The sequence below is a fragment of the Meriones unguiculatus genome, chromosome 7 (genome assembly GCF_030254825.1).
Source record: "Meriones unguiculatus strain TT.TT164.6M chromosome 7, Bangor_MerUng_6.1, whole genome shotgun sequence".
NCBI lineage: Eukaryota > Metazoa > Chordata > Mammalia > Rodentia > Muridae > Meriones > Meriones unguiculatus.
The window spans coordinates 57,349,895-57,367,103 of NC_083355.1; the positions used below are offsets into that span (position 1 = coordinate 57,349,895).

The window sequence follows — 17,209 nt, forward strand, 5'->3', positions numbered from 1 at the left end:
ACAAACAAACAAACAAAACCACACCAGGACAGCTAAAATAATGCTAAATAATAAAAGATGTTCTCTTTGTTCTTCTGTCAGTTTTCCTATAAACTGGAGAAAGTGGGGTGTTGGGTGTTGAGAGCATAGTTTGGTGGATATAATTTTTTATGCTGTTTTGTAACTGGAATGTTTTTCTTTTCCCTTTAACTGTTGGAGATACTTTTGCTTGTACAGAAGTCTAGGTTGGCATTTGTGGTCTTTCAATGTTTCCATTGAGAAATCTTATTCTGGTGGGTTTTCATTTTATGCAGCTTATATTTTTTCTCTTGCAGCATTCAGCACTCTTTTGTTGTCATCTATACTTAGTGTTTTAATTATGTTATGCCGTGGGGAATTTCTTTCCTTGTCCCATCTATCTGGTGTTCTGTGTTCTTTTTGTATTTGTGTGGGTATGTCTTTTCTTAGTTTGGTGTAGTTTTCTTCTATGTTCTCATTGAACATCTGGTCTATATCTCTGATCTGGGATTTTTTTTTTTTTTTTTTTTTTTTTTTTTTTTGCACATGGGCTTTATTTATTTATAATAAACTACATAGAATAAGAACAGTTGTGAAACAACCAGGAAGGCCACATATAAAAGTAAAATATTAGCTCATTTGTATTTGGCAGCCTTGAAGAAAATACTGTCTAGTCTGTCTAAATGAGTCTAAAGGTTTGTACCTAAATCAGTCTCTGTCATGTCTTGTCTGTCCTGAAGCTGCACGCTAGTCAAAGAGGGTGACCTTTTCTGAATAGTGGAGGATGGGTCAAGGGTATACGGTTAAGGGTATATGGTCAGGGGTATACTTTTAAGGGTATACAGTCAAGGGTAAACTAGGCTGAGGCACAAGGCTGCTGGGCCTGGGTTAGAACCAGGCCCTGGGGAGGGTGTGGGAGCGGTAGGATCAGATGGACTCGCCCTGGCGCAATGTGTGTGGTACGACCAGACCTGTCAAAGAGGTTTGGTGTGGGAGAGACACCTCCTAATGCTGTTTAACGAGAGGCTGAGGATTGTATTACTTATTTTCTTATTCCTGTGATAGAATGTCTGACAAACAACAATTTACAGGAGGAAAGGTTTCTTTGGCCTACAGTGTAGGAGGTCTAGTTCACTGAGGGGAGGAAAGGGTGGCAACCTGAGGGTGGCGTAGCTGAGGCCAGTGCTTCCCCAGGGAGCAGCAGGTGATGTCAGAGGGCAGTTCTCTCTCCTTTGTATCAATCTGGGAGCTTTGTACCGGGTTCGCACCGCCCACATGCAGGGTGGGTCTTCCATCGTGCCTCAGCTCCCACGGAAACCCCCTCCTAGACACAGCCGAGGAGTGTCGCCTAGGCGATCCGAACCAGCCAGGTGCCAGTGGAGCGAATCATCCCCGAGCAGAATACGGAAAGGGAGGATTTTAACCCGACGGTACATGGTTTCTTCATCAGTGGATGCAGGGTACCATTTAGGCAAGGGGATAGTTTCTGTGATCTGTTGTACACCGTTATTTTGTACTTCAAAGCTGTCAAAAGTGGGTTTAAGTGTTTGTACCACAAAGAGATGATAAACGTAAGAGGTAATGAATATGTTCATTAGCCCGGTTTAACCATTCTGCAAACCATGTGTGTGTAAAGTGAGGAAAGTGTGCTTTTATGCAGTGCTGTACTCTTCTAAAAGAGATTGTTTTCCCTCTTATTTCAGACAACCTAATGAGGCCTCTTTTGAATTATGGTATTGCTTGGTGAGTGTATTTTTAAAATTTTGTATTTTCAGAAAAATATTGTCAACCTGCACTGATGAATTATATTTTTGGATTTCTGTTGCAGCATGTCTATGGGCTTTTTGGTTGAAGAGACTGCGCCAGTTGTTTGGAGAGGCCTTATGGTAATGTCAGCCATTGAGAAACTACTGAGACAGGTATGAAAGTTGCATTAAATATTATTTATTCCGGCAGGGTTGTGTTTAGTGTGTTTGATGATGTAAGAATTGTTGCAGTTTGCACCCAGCATATCTGACAAAGGAATGTACTTGATCGGTAGGAGGTGTAATGACTGATACTGTCCTGAGTCCTCCTACTATTCCAGCTGCTAAGCCTCTGACTACATTTCCTCCTCTTTCCACCAGGTCCTGTTGGTTGTTACAGTTATGTGACCCATTGCCCCTCCGCACACACTCCTCTGTGCCTGTGACCTCTGTTTGTCTGATCCCAGCCTTTCTTTTCTCTGTTGCTGAACACTGTCAGAAAATATAGAATAACTGCGTTAATTGCCAACATTGTACAAATGGGATCTCCAAAGTTAGTCACCATCAGAACACTCCAGTCAGCAGATCTTATTCATTCTCAACATTTGGCAAAAGCCGAGTTTAGAAATCTTTAAAGAACTTAGAGAAAAGAAACACATTGTACAATATGTGAAATTTAGTCATTGTATTCCTTTATTGCATTTTAAAGTAGGCTACAGCATGTGACAATGTCTTCTTTATTCCTAATATTAGTTTTGTTGATTTTTCTCTTTTATTTCTATTGTTTAGATTCTGTGCTTCAAAGAACCAACTTTTGGCTTTTAAAATATCTGTATTCATCATCTGTTTACTATTTTATTGCTTTCTGGGTTTTTATCATTTTTCTGCTTTTGAATATTGTGGCTTCATTTGCTGTTCTTTTTTTAACATCTTTAGTAAACACTTAGATTACTGAGTTTTAATAATTTATTTTTTAAGGTTGGTATTTGTTTATTTATTAGTTTTTTGTGTATGGATGTGACCCTGTATGAATTTATATGCAGTATGTATGTACAGGAGTCCACAGAAGCCAGAGGAGGGTATCAGATCCCCCTAACTGAGTTACAGCTGATTCTGAGCCACCATGTGAGTCCAAGAAATCAAACCTAGGTCCTCTGCAGGAGCCGTAAGCTTAGTCATGGAGCCGCCTCTCCAGCTCCCTGCAATTTTTCTTCTTTTAAAAATATGAGTAAATAAGGATGTACTTTTATCAGTAGGATTTGCTTAGAATCCCATAAATTATGATTTTCTTTAGGTTTTCATTGTTATTAAGTTTAAGTTAATTTATAATTTCTTTTCCTCCTATTATTTATGGATATATATAGTATGATCGATATCTAAACATTGTTGATTTTCCTAGGAACTTAATCATTTTTGTTTCTATTGAAATGTGTTGGTTAGAGAGTGTGCTTTATTGTATATTTAATGGTTGGAGACGTTTGTGGGTCAGTGCATGTTCCATTTTCATCAGTATTCTGTGTGTTTTGGATAGTTTGAGTGTACTTCAGTAATTGTACTAAAAATACAGGCTAATGCTCTGTCTTTTTTATTTAGATTAGGTTTATTGACAGTGCTGTTCAAATCACTTATTGTCTATTGTCTCATCATTCTACAATTTTGAAACTAAAAGGAGGTTTAGATTTTGCTTCACATAGTTGAAAGCTCTCTTGTCAGATGAACGTGTTTAGAGTTGGACATCTTCCTTGTGAATTCACTCATTTACTGCTATGGATTGTTCCTCCATGTCTCTGACAAGCTTGTCGTTGTGAGGTCAGCCTGATCCTGACATAGCCACCTGAGACTCTTGTGTCTGTGCTGTGCTGGTTAATAGTGACTGCCCAGGCAGAATCTAGCCTCCCAGAAGAGCCAGGTTTCTGTAGATTAGGCTAATGGAGGTGGGGAGACCCACACTAAATGTGGGCAGTATCACAGCATGTGCTGGGGCCCCAGATTGAAAGAGCAGGGGAAGGTGAACTTAACACAGACATTCATTTTTTTCTGCTTTCTCACTGTGGTTTCTATGCTGCTAGCTGCTTCTAGCTCCTGCAGCCATGACTTCCCATTATAGTGGACTGTACCTTAGGAATGTCCTCCAGAGTAAAGCATCTTCTATTAAGCTGCTTTTGTCAGGTGTTCCATTCTTCCAACTAATACTTGGTTCTCATGTAACTGAAAGTTAAAAATCCTTTCTTTTAACTTCACCTTTCGGTCTTGGACCAAACCCAGGGCCTTGTACATGTTAAGCAAGCTCATTAAGCCACACCCTCACACCATTAAACATTAGTTTCCTTACATATATATCTATATCATATTTTTATTGATTCTTTGTGAATTTCATATTATGTATCTCACTCCCACTCATTTCTCAGTTCTTCTTTATCTGCCCTCCACCCTTGTAACTCCCTCCCAAAAGGAAATAAAAAATTAAAATTAAAAAACAAAAAAACTTTCTCTCCAGCGAAGCTTCAGGATGTCATGGTATATCACACAGTATACTCTTTTTCCCAAATAGCTTTACTTTCAGTGTTTATTGCAATGAGCCATTAGTCTAGTTCCAGGCCTCTGGCTTCTGCCACGCTCTATGTACTGACCCTCGTCAAGACTCTTGTAGGATATCCTATGTTTCCCTGAGTCGTGGAGACCCTGCAGCTTTAGATCTCCAGGACTGGCCCTTTCACGTGCTCCAGCAGCTCGTAGACAGGGTGGATGTTAGGGTGGGCCAACTCCTGGGCCAGCTCCCCTGGTGCATCCATGCCACCGGGCTTCCCAGGCAAGGGTTGGGGCCAGCTCCTGCACCCATGTCACCACTGGTGCAGCTGTGCAGTGGCTGGGGAGAGGCCAGCTCCGCACGGCCTTCAGACCGTGGTCGTCCGCCAGGCCGTTGGTAGTGATGTGAGCTATAAACATCAACAGAGACCCCTGCTGCCGGAGGGCCAGAGACCCAGACATGGCCTTTGGCAGCAGCACCGGCACATAGCACCATGGCGTCATGTGACAGCACAGGCCTCTCATATTAGCTTGTTCCAATTTCATTATGTTTAAAGTAGGCCAACAAACATTTAGTTGTGTTGTTTTATCTAGTTTAATAATTTTTGTCTTTTAATTGGCTACTGAATTTATATGTGGTCTAATTGCTGCTATGATTGAGTTTAAGTCTTCTATTTTGACTTTTTCCATTTGTCACATATATTTTTTTCAAAGTAATTTTATTTTATCGTATTCTTTTAGATAAATGAAATAATTTTCTCTATTCATTTATATTTTCTTTAGTTTTATCCTGGTTTTATTATGTCACTGCCATAGGTTTATAATATGTTTTCTTAGTTTGAAAATTAGTATTTTTTAGATTTCATTTAACTTATTTTCAGTTTTAGTGGCCGGCATTCTTCTCTAGCTGCCTTAGGGATTATAATATGTTTTCTTAAGTTGTCACAATTTTCTTCAAATAATGTCGGTCAGTCTACCTGAGTGTAGAGCTGCACACCTGATTCTCAACGTTGGGACGGGTTGTTCACAGTCGTCTCTGCTATGTAACATGTCTGAGGCCAGCTTCTGACCCAGGGGTCTCTGAAATGAGCACACAAACAACGTTGGGACGGGTTGTTCACAGTCATCTCTGCTATGTAACATGTCTGAGGACAGCTTCTGACCCAGGGGTCTCTGAAATGAGCACACAAACAACACTGATACTCTACTGTGTAATAGAAGGCTAAGATCTTTGCAGCTTCGTTTGCCTCCTACTGTACTTGTTACATTGTGACGTGTGTTACACATGCAGACAGGAATAATACATCCAGCAGTGCTATACAATATACTTGCTGTGTTTAAATTAGGAAAACAATCTTTTATGTTTATGGTTTATGTCATTACTTCAGTAGTTTTTACTTGTTTAGATCTGAGTTTTATTTAGTGTCTTTTTTAAGACCAGAGATTTACTTCTATATTTTGCTTTGCTGTTTATCTACTGGTGATATCTTTTCACGTATCTCACTTATTGGAAATGTATTTTTTTCTCTGCATTTTCATTGTTGAATTCTGATGTGATACTGGTTTCTCAAGCTTCTAAATGATGTTTTGTTGTTTTCTGTCCCTAGTTATTTGTGAAAAAAAAAAAAAAAAAAAAAAAACAACAACTATATTTCCTCTAGTGATGTCATGTCAGCTTAGGCAGCTTTGGTAATTTTTTGTAATCTTTTAAATTTATCTTTAACTCTTTATACTTGGCTACCCCATTAATGTTGACATCATAGGTTTATGTCCATAGTGGGGAAGCTACGGACATGGCTCTGGCCTCACCTGCCCAGTTTTACTCTCTTCTCACATTTTATAGTTATGTAATCAGCCACACTCCTGAGCTTTGTTTTCTTCATGTGCAGCATGGGGTTGGTGTTAGTTCCTCCGCTATGAGAGTATGAGTATTAATATGTAATATATCCATGAAACAGTATCGCATAAATGTTTGGATTTCTCATGTTGTTGGCCTTTTAAGATTGCTTCATCGCTGGAGTGAAGTTAGGTTCTCTCTGAGAGGTTATTTGTTGTTTCCCTGGCACTTTGGGGACATTTTTAAACAAGAGCTAACTTTCAACTAAATTGTCTTTCAAGTTCTTGGCACTACTCTGGTTACATGAATTCAGAGTAAAAAACTGCAAGAGTGACTATTTGTGGTTCATGCTAATAAGAAGGTGCTCTAATTTTATTTTCTTTTGACAAGGCAGAAGTTGATAGATGCATGCTTCTTTCTATATCATGAATTGTCCAGTTACAATAAGTTAAAGAGAACTTGGTTCCTTGATGTCTCAGCATTATTTTGGGCTCTTTTATTAGACTCCAGTTCCTTTTAGGCAGTTTGTTTTTATTGTTTATTTTTTATTGTAATACTTAACATAAATAATGCATTTTACTATCAGTGGATTATTGGATTGTTAAGATCAGTGGTTCTCCAGCATGTTTACATGAAAGAATCATTGGGTGATCTTTTAAAAACTTGGATTTCAAAAAAACAAAACAAAACAAACAAACCAAAAAAGAAAAACAAAAAAACAAAAACTTGGATTTCAGGTTAAGCTCTGTGACATTCAGATCACACACTGGGTGTCTGATCCAGCCATGGCCACTTGTCAAGCTCTCTACTTGATTCTGGAAATCTGTGGTTTGCAGAGTTTTAAAAATGGCAAAATTTAGTGAGAATGAGGATTGTGATAGGAAAGGAGGTAGCTAGCATACAATGTGGCCATTTGAACCTTTGGCAGAAAAAGTCAGATTATAGGGTTTGGAGAATAAATTTAAAGCAAGACAGTCAAGACAGGGATACATTCTGCTATTAAGTCAGATAGACTGCAGAAAGGAAAAGTTGGGAAATAGACGGGTAATTTAAATAGGAATGGTGTCAAATGAAAGTTTGACTCCTCCTCCCTAGGTAACGGTCACACTTTTCCAAAAACAGGGTTTTTCAGTTCACAATTGTGGGGTTCACAATGGATCAAATATCCTGCAACCTTTCCCCCTTTTTGTCCATATAAAAGACTTTTTCTCTAACATCAACAAACTATATCCTATCAGGTAAAAAGTACATTCACAGTGTCTAATCCATATGTAATTAGCAGCCTTGGAGAAGGTGTTCTACTGTCTATCCTATCTTGGTGAGTCTAAAGATCTGTACCTAAATCACTTTGTATCAGAAGTTGCATTACCAATCAAAAACCATCATTTTAGACATAAAACATCTTCTTAAATCCTGAAGAACTTAAGCTTCATTGTAAGACCATAACGATTTAGTCTTCAAGCCCATCAGAGACCTGAGAATGATAAATATTATCGGAATAAACAGGAAGTGTAGCGCTTGCAACTTCCAAAACTATAGAAATGACAGAGACTTCTGGCTGCCTGGACAGTCACCCAAGATTTCTCAATACCTTATAGTTGGAGCATAATATTCAGTCTTCTGTCTCAGAAGATCTGACAGACTTGTCTGTGAAGCAGATATTATGAAGGACTTACCTACCTTGTCCTTGCAAAGCTCACCAGTCAACTTTCCTGTATCCAGTTGTCCAGCATTCTGTCTGTAGTACAAGCAGGAGCATTCCTTGCCCAGTAGTTATCTTGCCACATATGAAACCATTTCCAAAAGGAGAATTTTTTGATGCTCATCATTATCTTTGAAGTTGAATGGGGCTGCTGCCAGGAGCTGACATGTCTCATTGTTAAAAAATTCTCAAATTAATAATGCCAAGTTTCTGAAGACCATCAATCTATTTTTGGTATATGTGAATTGCTTGTTTCTAGCTATGTACTGACAGTTAACTTAGAAAACACGTATGATTAAATAAACAAGTACCTAACAAAACCACAAGTTTGATTGACTATTAATTTGCATTTCTTCATTTTTCTAAACAGTTTGTGATAGTAGCTTTCAAAAGGACTAGAACTTCACATTGCATTTTTAAGAATTGCATAGGTACAGAACCTTAAAAAGAGTTAATTCATAGTATGCTGTAACAAAAATATAACCTTAATTTTGTATCAATATACAAAGGATCTATACCAATTATAACCTTTATTTTGTATCAATATACAAAGGTCTATAAGAGTACATTCAGTAATCTACCCTTTTTCCAATTGTTCCTATATTATTCTATACTTCCTTTTTTGTCTAAATAAAAAAAACATACAGTAAAACTATTTACAAAAATTAAGCAATTTTTGCTAAGCTTTCCACTGTGTTCAGCTTGGTTGTATTTGGCAGTTTTAGGATTAAGTATTTTTGAGTTCAGGGTTCTGGAAAATGTTCGTGTTATTCCCATATGAACTCAGCAGTTGGAAGGTCCTGAGCAGTCTGGTCCGAAGCCGATCTTTGGGTGGTGATTGTCCGCTTAGTGGCAACCCTGAGTAGGCAGAACATGACAGTTAACACAAAGGTGTGCCCCGTTGGTGCAGAACCAGGCGGCAGGAGAAGCATGGAGCAGTTTTTCTCAGTGGTTGGTGTTACACAATCCAGGTGGATTTGTCACTCGGGGTCCCCAGCATCTTCTTGAAAACCTAAAAGGTTGGTGTTAGGAGTGGTAGAAAGCCCAAACTTTAAAATGCCATGTTCAGCAGATCTCAGAAAGGTTTGAGGACTGTAATCCACTGAGTACATAGGAGGTATACAAACTTTGTTTCTAGTTTCTTGCTTCAGATTCAAATCTGGTAACACATACAGAAAGCTAGATGAAGCTTATTTCTAGAATTAGTTAGTACTCTGTATAACTACTAGTATCACAACAGAAAGTTTATATAGACATAATAATTTTTACAGATTTTGAGATAATATTTGTACCTTAAAAAAGAGTCAACTAAAAACCAAAAGATTATGAGATCAATAGCAACAGAATAGTCCCTTATTTTTTGTTTTCCTCTACCCCATACCAAGTGGTTCTTCTGACACAAGATAGAGGTTTTGAATTTCCATTTAGCAAGCATGCATGGGAAGAAGAAAGGAGCCACGCTCTAACCCCAAAGCCAGCTTTAATTTTTAACTAAATTGGGACCACAAAAAGACCATTTGCCACTGATGTCTGCAGAGGGCAGAAGAGACAACATGGCGGTGGGCAATACCACTTGGCCAATGTCCTTGTTTTCCTTGTGACAATTTCTCTTAATAGTCCATCCCTTTTCTTGAGATGTTTCATTTGTCCAGGGTCTCGGATTCTTTACTTAGATGCTTTTATTCTCTTGGGAAGATAAAAGCAAAACTCTGCCCCAATCCTAAATCTGGAGGTTTCCTTTTTTGGTGGGTTATATCTTTCCTAGGGCAAAATGTTTTTGGCGACAGAAAAAGTATTACCTTTCAAATGAAAATTTAGAAATCTTCTTTTGAGATTGTGAAACTAAATATAATTTTAGGTGTATTTGTTTTTAGGTCACAAAGGACATCCACTTTGAATTTCAGCCTGCCTTTTGCAAGCAGCTTTTACATTTAAACCACTAATTCCTATGTGTCTGCTTCTGCCTCCCAAGTGCTTGGATTAAAGGTGTGAAACATCACCACACTGGTCATTGTCACTCTAGCCTTTAGAAAACAGCGAGTTTATAGTGATGGCCTCTCTCTGCTGGGGCTAAAGGCTGGACTGCCACCACCCTGACAAGTGTTCTATTACTACTACAGCTCCTGGAGAGTTAGAGAACAAGTTGGAACTGTAGTAATACTTTGAATTTACTTAAAACATTTTAAATCTCTTTACTTTGATTTTAATACCAAACAAGGAAACATTTTTTATTTAAGAAGAAAAAATTTAGTCTTTATACGTTACTTTGAACTAAATGACCATGGTGTCTTATTAATGATCACCTCTCAGTATTCAGGAGATCTCTCTTGAAATTGAAACAGGCGAATAAAAGTTCTTTTTTACATCAGACAAATGAAATATCTTTGTGAAAGAAATCCGTAATTCCTAGTTCAAACCTAAAATAGTAAAAGTGGAAATGAGGTAAAAATATAACATTAAACAAATTGCTCTTTCCCTGATCTTCCCAGTAGAAGGAAAAGGATATTGAGTTTACTTAATGGAATTGATTCACATGTTCCAGTGTTTTGAAAAGTGCAAGGAGAGCTGTCTCCCACTCATTTTCTCCACTTGAACATTTTCATTTGTTGGTTTGCAGGTAGGGCCATGGAATTAGCATTTCTTCTTTTTTCTTTCTTTCTTTTAATTAAATTTTAATTTTTTTAATATTAATTAAAATTTATTCAGTTTGTATTCCAGCTGTAGCCCCCTTCTTCATTCCCTCAACCCTACCCTCCCATCCCTTCCTCATCTCCTCCCATGCCTCTCTCCAAGTCCACTGATAGAGGACATCCTATTCCACTTCCGTCTGACCCTAGCTTATCAGGTCTCATCAAGACTGGCTGCATTGTCTTCCTCTGTGATTTGGCAAGGCTGCTCCCCACCCAGGGGGGTGTGGTCAAAGAGCCTGCCACTGAGTTCATGTCAGAGACAGTCTCTGTTCCCATTACTAGGGAACCTACTTGGATACTGAGCTGTCATGGGCTACATCTGAGCAGGGGTTCTAGGTTATATCTGTGAATGGTCCTTGGTTAGAGTATCAGTCTCAGAAAAGACACCTGTGCTCAGATATTTTGGTTCTGTTGCTCTCCTTGTGGAGCTTCTGCCCTCTCTAGGTCTTACTAGCTTCCTCTTCATATTTTGGATATATGCCTAGGAGTGGTATAGCTGGATCTTGAGGAAGCACTATTCCTAATTGTCTGAGAAAGTGCCAGATTGATTTCCAAAGTGGTTGTACAAGTTTACATTTGCACCAGTAATGGAGGAGGGTTCCCCTTTCTCCACAACCTCTCCAGCATGTGTAGTCACTTGAGTTTTTGATCTTGGACATTCTGATGGGTGAAATCTCAGAGTCATTTTGGTTTGCATCTCCGTGATGACTAAGGATGTTGAGCATTTCTTTAAGTGTTTCTCTGTCTTTTGATATTCCTCTGTCGAGAATTCTCTGTTTAGCTCTGTACCCTATTTTTTAATTGGATTACTTGATTTGTTGCTGTTTAACTTCTTAATTCTTTATATATTGTGGATATTAGCCCTCTGTCAGATATAGGGTTGGTGAAGATCCTTTCCCAGTCTGTAGGCTTTTGTTTTGTTTTGACGACAATGTCCTTTGCTTTACAGAAACTTTTCAGTTTCTTGAGGTCCCATTTACTGATTGTTGCTCTTAGAGCCTGTGCTGTTGGTGTTCTGTTCAGGAAGTTGTCTTTTGTGCCAATGAGTTCAAGGCTTTTCCCCACTTTTTCTTCTAACCGATTTAGTGTATCTGGTTTTATGTTGAGGTCTTTGATTCACTTTCACTTTAGTTTTGTGCAGGATGATTAATATGGATCTATTTGCATTTTTCTACATGTAGACTTCCAGTCAGACCAGTACCATTAGTTGAAGATGCTGTCTTTTTTCCATTGTATGGTTTTGGCTTCTTTTTAAAAATCAAGTATCCGTAGGTGTGTGGATTTATTTCTGGGTCTTCTATTCTATTCCATTGATCCACCATTCTGTTTCTATGACAGTGCCATGCAGTTTTTATTACTGTTGCTCTGTAGTACAGCTTGAGATCAGGGATGGAGATATCTCCAGATGATCTGTTGTTGTATAGGATCGTTTTGGCAATTCTGGGTTTTTTGTTTTTCCATATGAAGTTGAGACTTGTTATTTCAAGGTCTGTAAAGAATTGTGTTGGTATTTTGATGGGATACAAGGCACTTACCTAAACATAGTAAAGACAATATACAGCAAGCCATAGCCAACATCAAACTAAACAGAGAGAAACTTAGATCAATCTCACTGAAATCAGGGACAAGGCAAGGCTGTCCACTCTCTCCTTATCTCTTCAACATAGTTCTTGAAGTCATAGCTAGAACAATAAGACAACAAAAGGAGATCAAGGGAATACAAATTGGAAAGGAAGAAGTCAGAGTATCACTATTCGCAGGTGATATGATGGTGTACATGAGTGACCCCAAAATTTCAACCAGAGAACTCCTTCAGCTGATAGACACCTTCAGCAAAGTGGTTGGATAAAAAATTAACTCAAAAAATTAGAATTAGCATTTCTAATTATATTCCAGAGTTCTGCAATTAGTCAGTAGTGCTTTTAACTTTCTCCCGAGGAACACATGATGATAAAGAGATGAACAATAGCATCTGGCCCACTGGATGCTAAACTTCCAACCATTTGTCTTCATTTGTAGTAACTCTGTGAAGCTGGACACCTTACATGGACACACGTGTTTCTGGATCTAGAGTTAGAAGCAGCAGCACAGGGAATCCAAAGTGGGAAAATATCCAGTCAGTTAATGAGAGAGTCAAGGAAGTTAACTTCTGTGTGGTGTAAGACACACAGTCGGTCAATCCTCACTTAGAAAGACAAATGGGATGTGCATTGGACATAGGAGAAACCAATTAACAGGACAGGACCCTACCACAGAGGGCCTCTGGAAGACTCTACCTAGTAGTGTATCAAAGCAGATACAAACTCATAACCAAACCTTTGGCAGAGTGCAGGGAATCATATGAAAGAAGGGGAGTTAGTATGACGTGGAAAAGATAGGAGCTCCACAAGGACTAAATATATCTGGGCACAGGGGTCTTTTCTGAGACTGACACTCAACCAAGGACCATGTATGGATATAAACTAGAACCTCTGCTCGGATGTAGCCCATGGTAGCTCAGTAACCAATTGGTTTTCCCTAGTCAGGGGAACAGGGACTATTTCTGACAGGCACTCAATGGCAGGCTCTTTGACCTTCCCACCCCCTAAGGGAGGAGCAGTCCTGCTAGGCCACAGAGGAGGACTTTGCAGCCAGTCTCGAAGATATCTGATAAAACAGGGTCAGATGAAAGAGGAGGAGGTCCTCCCCAATCAGTGGACTTGGAAAGGGGAAGGGAGGAGATAAGGAAGGGAGGGATTGGGAGGGAATGAGGGAGTGGGATACAGCTGGAATACAGAGTTAATAAAATGTAAATAATAATAATAATAATAATAATAATAATAATAATAATAATAATAAAGATACACAGTCAGAAGGAATCCAGAGCCAGGATAAAACTGATGGTATTAAATAATTTAGAATCTCCTGTGATGTGGAATCTCCTGGCATGGGAAATGGCAGGTAAATTAGTTATGTTCAGAGAAGTAAGAGCATCAGAAAACTGAGGCTATTTAAAAAATATGTAGAATTAAATAGGAGCTGGAAATGGGGTTATATGAGGAAAGTCAGGTCTAATACACCGAGAAAAGTCAAGGATCAGGGCATCACAGAGTAGAGTAGGAGCCAGGTTGCCAGATAAACTGGGATATCCAGCTATTTTGAGCGCTAGTGATCCAAGGGACAATTTAGGACATGTCTGTACTTTAACAAAAATCTGATATATAAGTGAGTCTCCTATAATTTTTCTTCTGTACCTGGCAGCCTTAGTGGGAAGTGATCCTGTTAATATGGGAATGAAGAGAGAGATTGGCAGACGCTGGGCATGCTATTTCAGTAAGGCAGAATCCCTTGAGAACAAATTACACCAAGGACTGGGTGTTGAGTTCAGAATGGAGCCAGGAGTCACTGCAATGCCCTGCGCATGAATGGGTGGTGAGGATTTACAGCGGGAAGGAACACTGCCAGCATCATCCTACCTTAATGAAGGGTGGTTTGCGAGATCCCTTAGCCAGCTTTGATTACCTTCTGAAAGACGTCTTAATTCTCAGAGTATAGAGTGCTTGGATTGGAAGTCTCTTGGTTTCAACTTGCTGGTTTCTAGTATAGAATCTGTACAGTGCCCAATATTCTCGGGACCTCAGCAGTGAAAAGGAAGGGGGGAGATTGTTGACTGCATCTGGTGTATGTTTGAGATTGTGTTCTCTGATGCATTGCAGAAAAGCATGTCAGTATAAAACAGAAAACCAGACAGACAAATGCTGGAATGTCATTTCAGTGCTGAATTTATTGCTGTGTGTTTCTTTTTATTCTCCTCATATCTGAAATTATGTTTTTATTTTCTGTTTTGATCTTAATCATTAAAGGTAGAAACATTAAGTGTCTTTCACTCTATGAATAACTTACTGGTTTTCAATTTCTCTATTAAAGATTCCTGAGGAAGTTTTTGTTTTCCTTTTTCCTGTTTTCAGAATCTTATTTTGGAAGTGTAGGATATTGGAAGGTAGTTTTAGTCATTAGAGAAAGAAGCAGGGAAAGGAACCATCCATGGCTGGCGGATGGGACGCCGCTGTGGCACAGCATAAACTCAGAGCTCAGGGGTTTCGGCAGCATTTTCACTGGTTTTGGTTCCATCTCTAGTATCCCAAATGTGGAGCAGATGCCAGTTTCTTGTCTAGGGTTCGGATAATGGTATATAATGAGTGATGTTTCCTAGCAACTAAAGAAGCTTTTCACTTTAGCTGATCCTGCAATGGGAATGACACATTTCCCCTTGATAGTTGTTATTAGTGATTTCCCTGACAGCGGAATTTCAACTTTTGAATAAGGAATGTTCTCACTCCTTGGTTTTCTAAAGAATTTTGCCTTTGAGTTGGGCTAAACTCTGCTTAATCCTGTATTAAATGAAAAAAGAAAATGTTTGAACTCCCCTAAGTACCTTTCAAGGGAAGAGCCAAAGGAATTCGATACATAGTTTTTCAAATAGCAAGTGATTGTACAGGAAGCTATAGTAGGAGCGTTTTTCCTTTTGTTTAATTAACAACCAAGTCCTTTTCTTTATTTAATGTTTGCAACAGTAGAGTTTATTAGGTAATGACTAATGTGTTCTGAAAAAAAATATAATTTTATTACCAGTATTATGCCAGCATAAAGTCTATACAGAAACACATGTATTATCCAGTTGATGCAAACTGTTTTCTCTACCAGATCTGTTATTATACCCACAGCTAACATGTAGGAATCCTTTAGAGTTCAGCTTAGCAGTTGTGAGCATTTGTGTTTGAGGTTCTTCCTGTTGGGCAGTAGTGATTGTGGTAGTGTTTGAGGTTCCCTATCAGGCAGTAGTGACTGGGGTGGATGCCTGTGACCTCTGTATATGGAGGCGAGAAAACAGTGCAGCACATACTTTCTTTGTTGTCATGCACAGTCAGCTAGTTTCTAAGGAGTTTATTCTTTTTTCTCTTTTGGATGTGTAAATAATATAAAATACTTTGTTATGCAGTAAGTTTTCAAATGTTTGTAGAGAGTTAGACAAAGAGATGCAGTATTAACTGAGAGTTTAAAGACAAGCTAGCTGTCTAAGTGTGTCAGGAAAATGTGTTGTCTTTGTGGGGACAGGCTCTCTGTGGGCACCTTGGGGGTAACGCCACTGGTGTCCTCACGCGTATTCATCCCACCTTGGCCTTCTTACGTCACCAGGCACTCTTCATATTTAAAAGCAAGTTGGGGGGTCTCTCTGCAACATTTGGAATTAGGAGTAAATACAACCGTCCTCTGCTCTTCAGTGGAGCTATGGAAGTAGCGGTCATGGTGTAGCACCCAGAAACCCCCAGAGTGTGCCCAGTAGTCTCACAGATGGCCTCAGCAACACTTGGTAGAGCTTGTTAAAGTGCTAGTGTCGCAGTTAACTGGGTAACACTGCTTGTCACATGGCAGAACCTTAAATTCCTAGAAGGAAGGAGGGAAGGAGGGAAGGAGGGAAGGAAGGAGGGAAGGAAGGAAGGAAGAAAGAAGGAAGGAAAAGAGACAGGACACAGGCTGCAAGGGTCAACCTGGGTTAACGGGTGTGGGCGAGGATGTGGAAGGACTGCAAAAACATGTTCTCACATATGTCACATGTCTTTTAACACGGATATGATGGTTTTAAAAATAATATAAAAACGCAAACACAAAAAGAGAATTAAGAATCCTAAGTCAGTTGGGTAGAGAGCAGTCTTTTAGGTACCTAAAACTCTTACACTTTAAAGAATTAGATCCTAAGAAAGGTAAAACACGGGCCAGGTATGGTGGTATACACCTTTAATTCCAGCACTCGGGAGGCAGAGGCAGGACAGCCAGGGAGACCCTGTCTTGAAAAGCAAAACTATCCAACCAAAAGAGGAGCAAGCATGGTTTCTGGATAGGCTAGCTTAGTTACTCCTATTAGATCTCTTTGAAAACATAATCTAAGGCTGAAGAGACAATTATGCTGAATCCAGTTTTGAGTTTCCCTTTCTATTTTAAAAGTATAGATTGAGTTCAATTCCCGGCAATCATATGGCGGCTCACAACCATCTATAATGAGATCTGGTACCCTCTTCTTACGTGCAGGTAGAACAGTGTATATATACATAATAAATAAAAATGTTAAAAAATTAAAAAAAGTATAGATTAGAATAAGACTATAGGAATATATTATGACTAAAGCTATTTTGTTTGTTTGTTTGTTTGTTTGTTTTTGAGACAGGTTCTCACTATGTAGCTTTGGCTGTCATGGAACTCACTTTGTAGACCAGGCTGGCCTTGAACTCACAGTGATCCACCTGCCTCTGCCTCCTGAGTGCTAGGATTAAAGGGTGTGCAACCATGCCCAGCTTCTTTGAGATATTTTTTAAAAGGTAGTATCACCAGGAAGAAGCCTGGTTTGATTAATCTTTTAGAAATCATGCGTTCATTCTTTAGCCAATTATTTATTTTACTGGTACAGATAATTCTGCTGTGTTTTTCATATGTGCTAAGACTTTTTGTCATTATCTGAAGTCAACATTTGCTGTTTGGGGTGTTGGTTAGATGTGGAAGATGGAAGGATGCACAGGACATAGTTATAGACATCACAGATGTAAAGTGAAACATTTAGTTACAAACCTACTTTTGACTTTTAAGTGTGACATTTATGTAGACTGGGAGTTTGATGACACAGACTGTTTTAGCAGGGTTTTATTTGAGTGCATGAATGTTGGAACTTAAGGCAGAAGCT

The 17,209-nt window shown here is 39.0% G+C and overlaps 1 protein-coding gene across 3 annotated transcripts in view; it reads left to right on the top strand.

Moving 5' to 3' along the window:
• Nubpl (NUBP iron-sulfur cluster assembly factor, mitochondrial) overlaps positions 1-17,209 on the top strand; it is a 208,702-nt gene that overhangs the window by 79,957 nt on the left and 111,536 nt on the right. For all 3 annotated transcript variants that reach the window (XM_060387483.1, XM_060387484.1, XM_060387485.1), the window contains exons 5-6: positions 1,701-1,740; positions 1,826-1,916. In XM_060387483.1, coding sequence (XP_060243466.1) covers positions 1,701-1,740; positions 1,826-1,916 — 131 coding nt within the window. The remainder of the gene's footprint in view (positions 1-1,700; positions 1,741-1,825; positions 1,917-17,209) is intronic.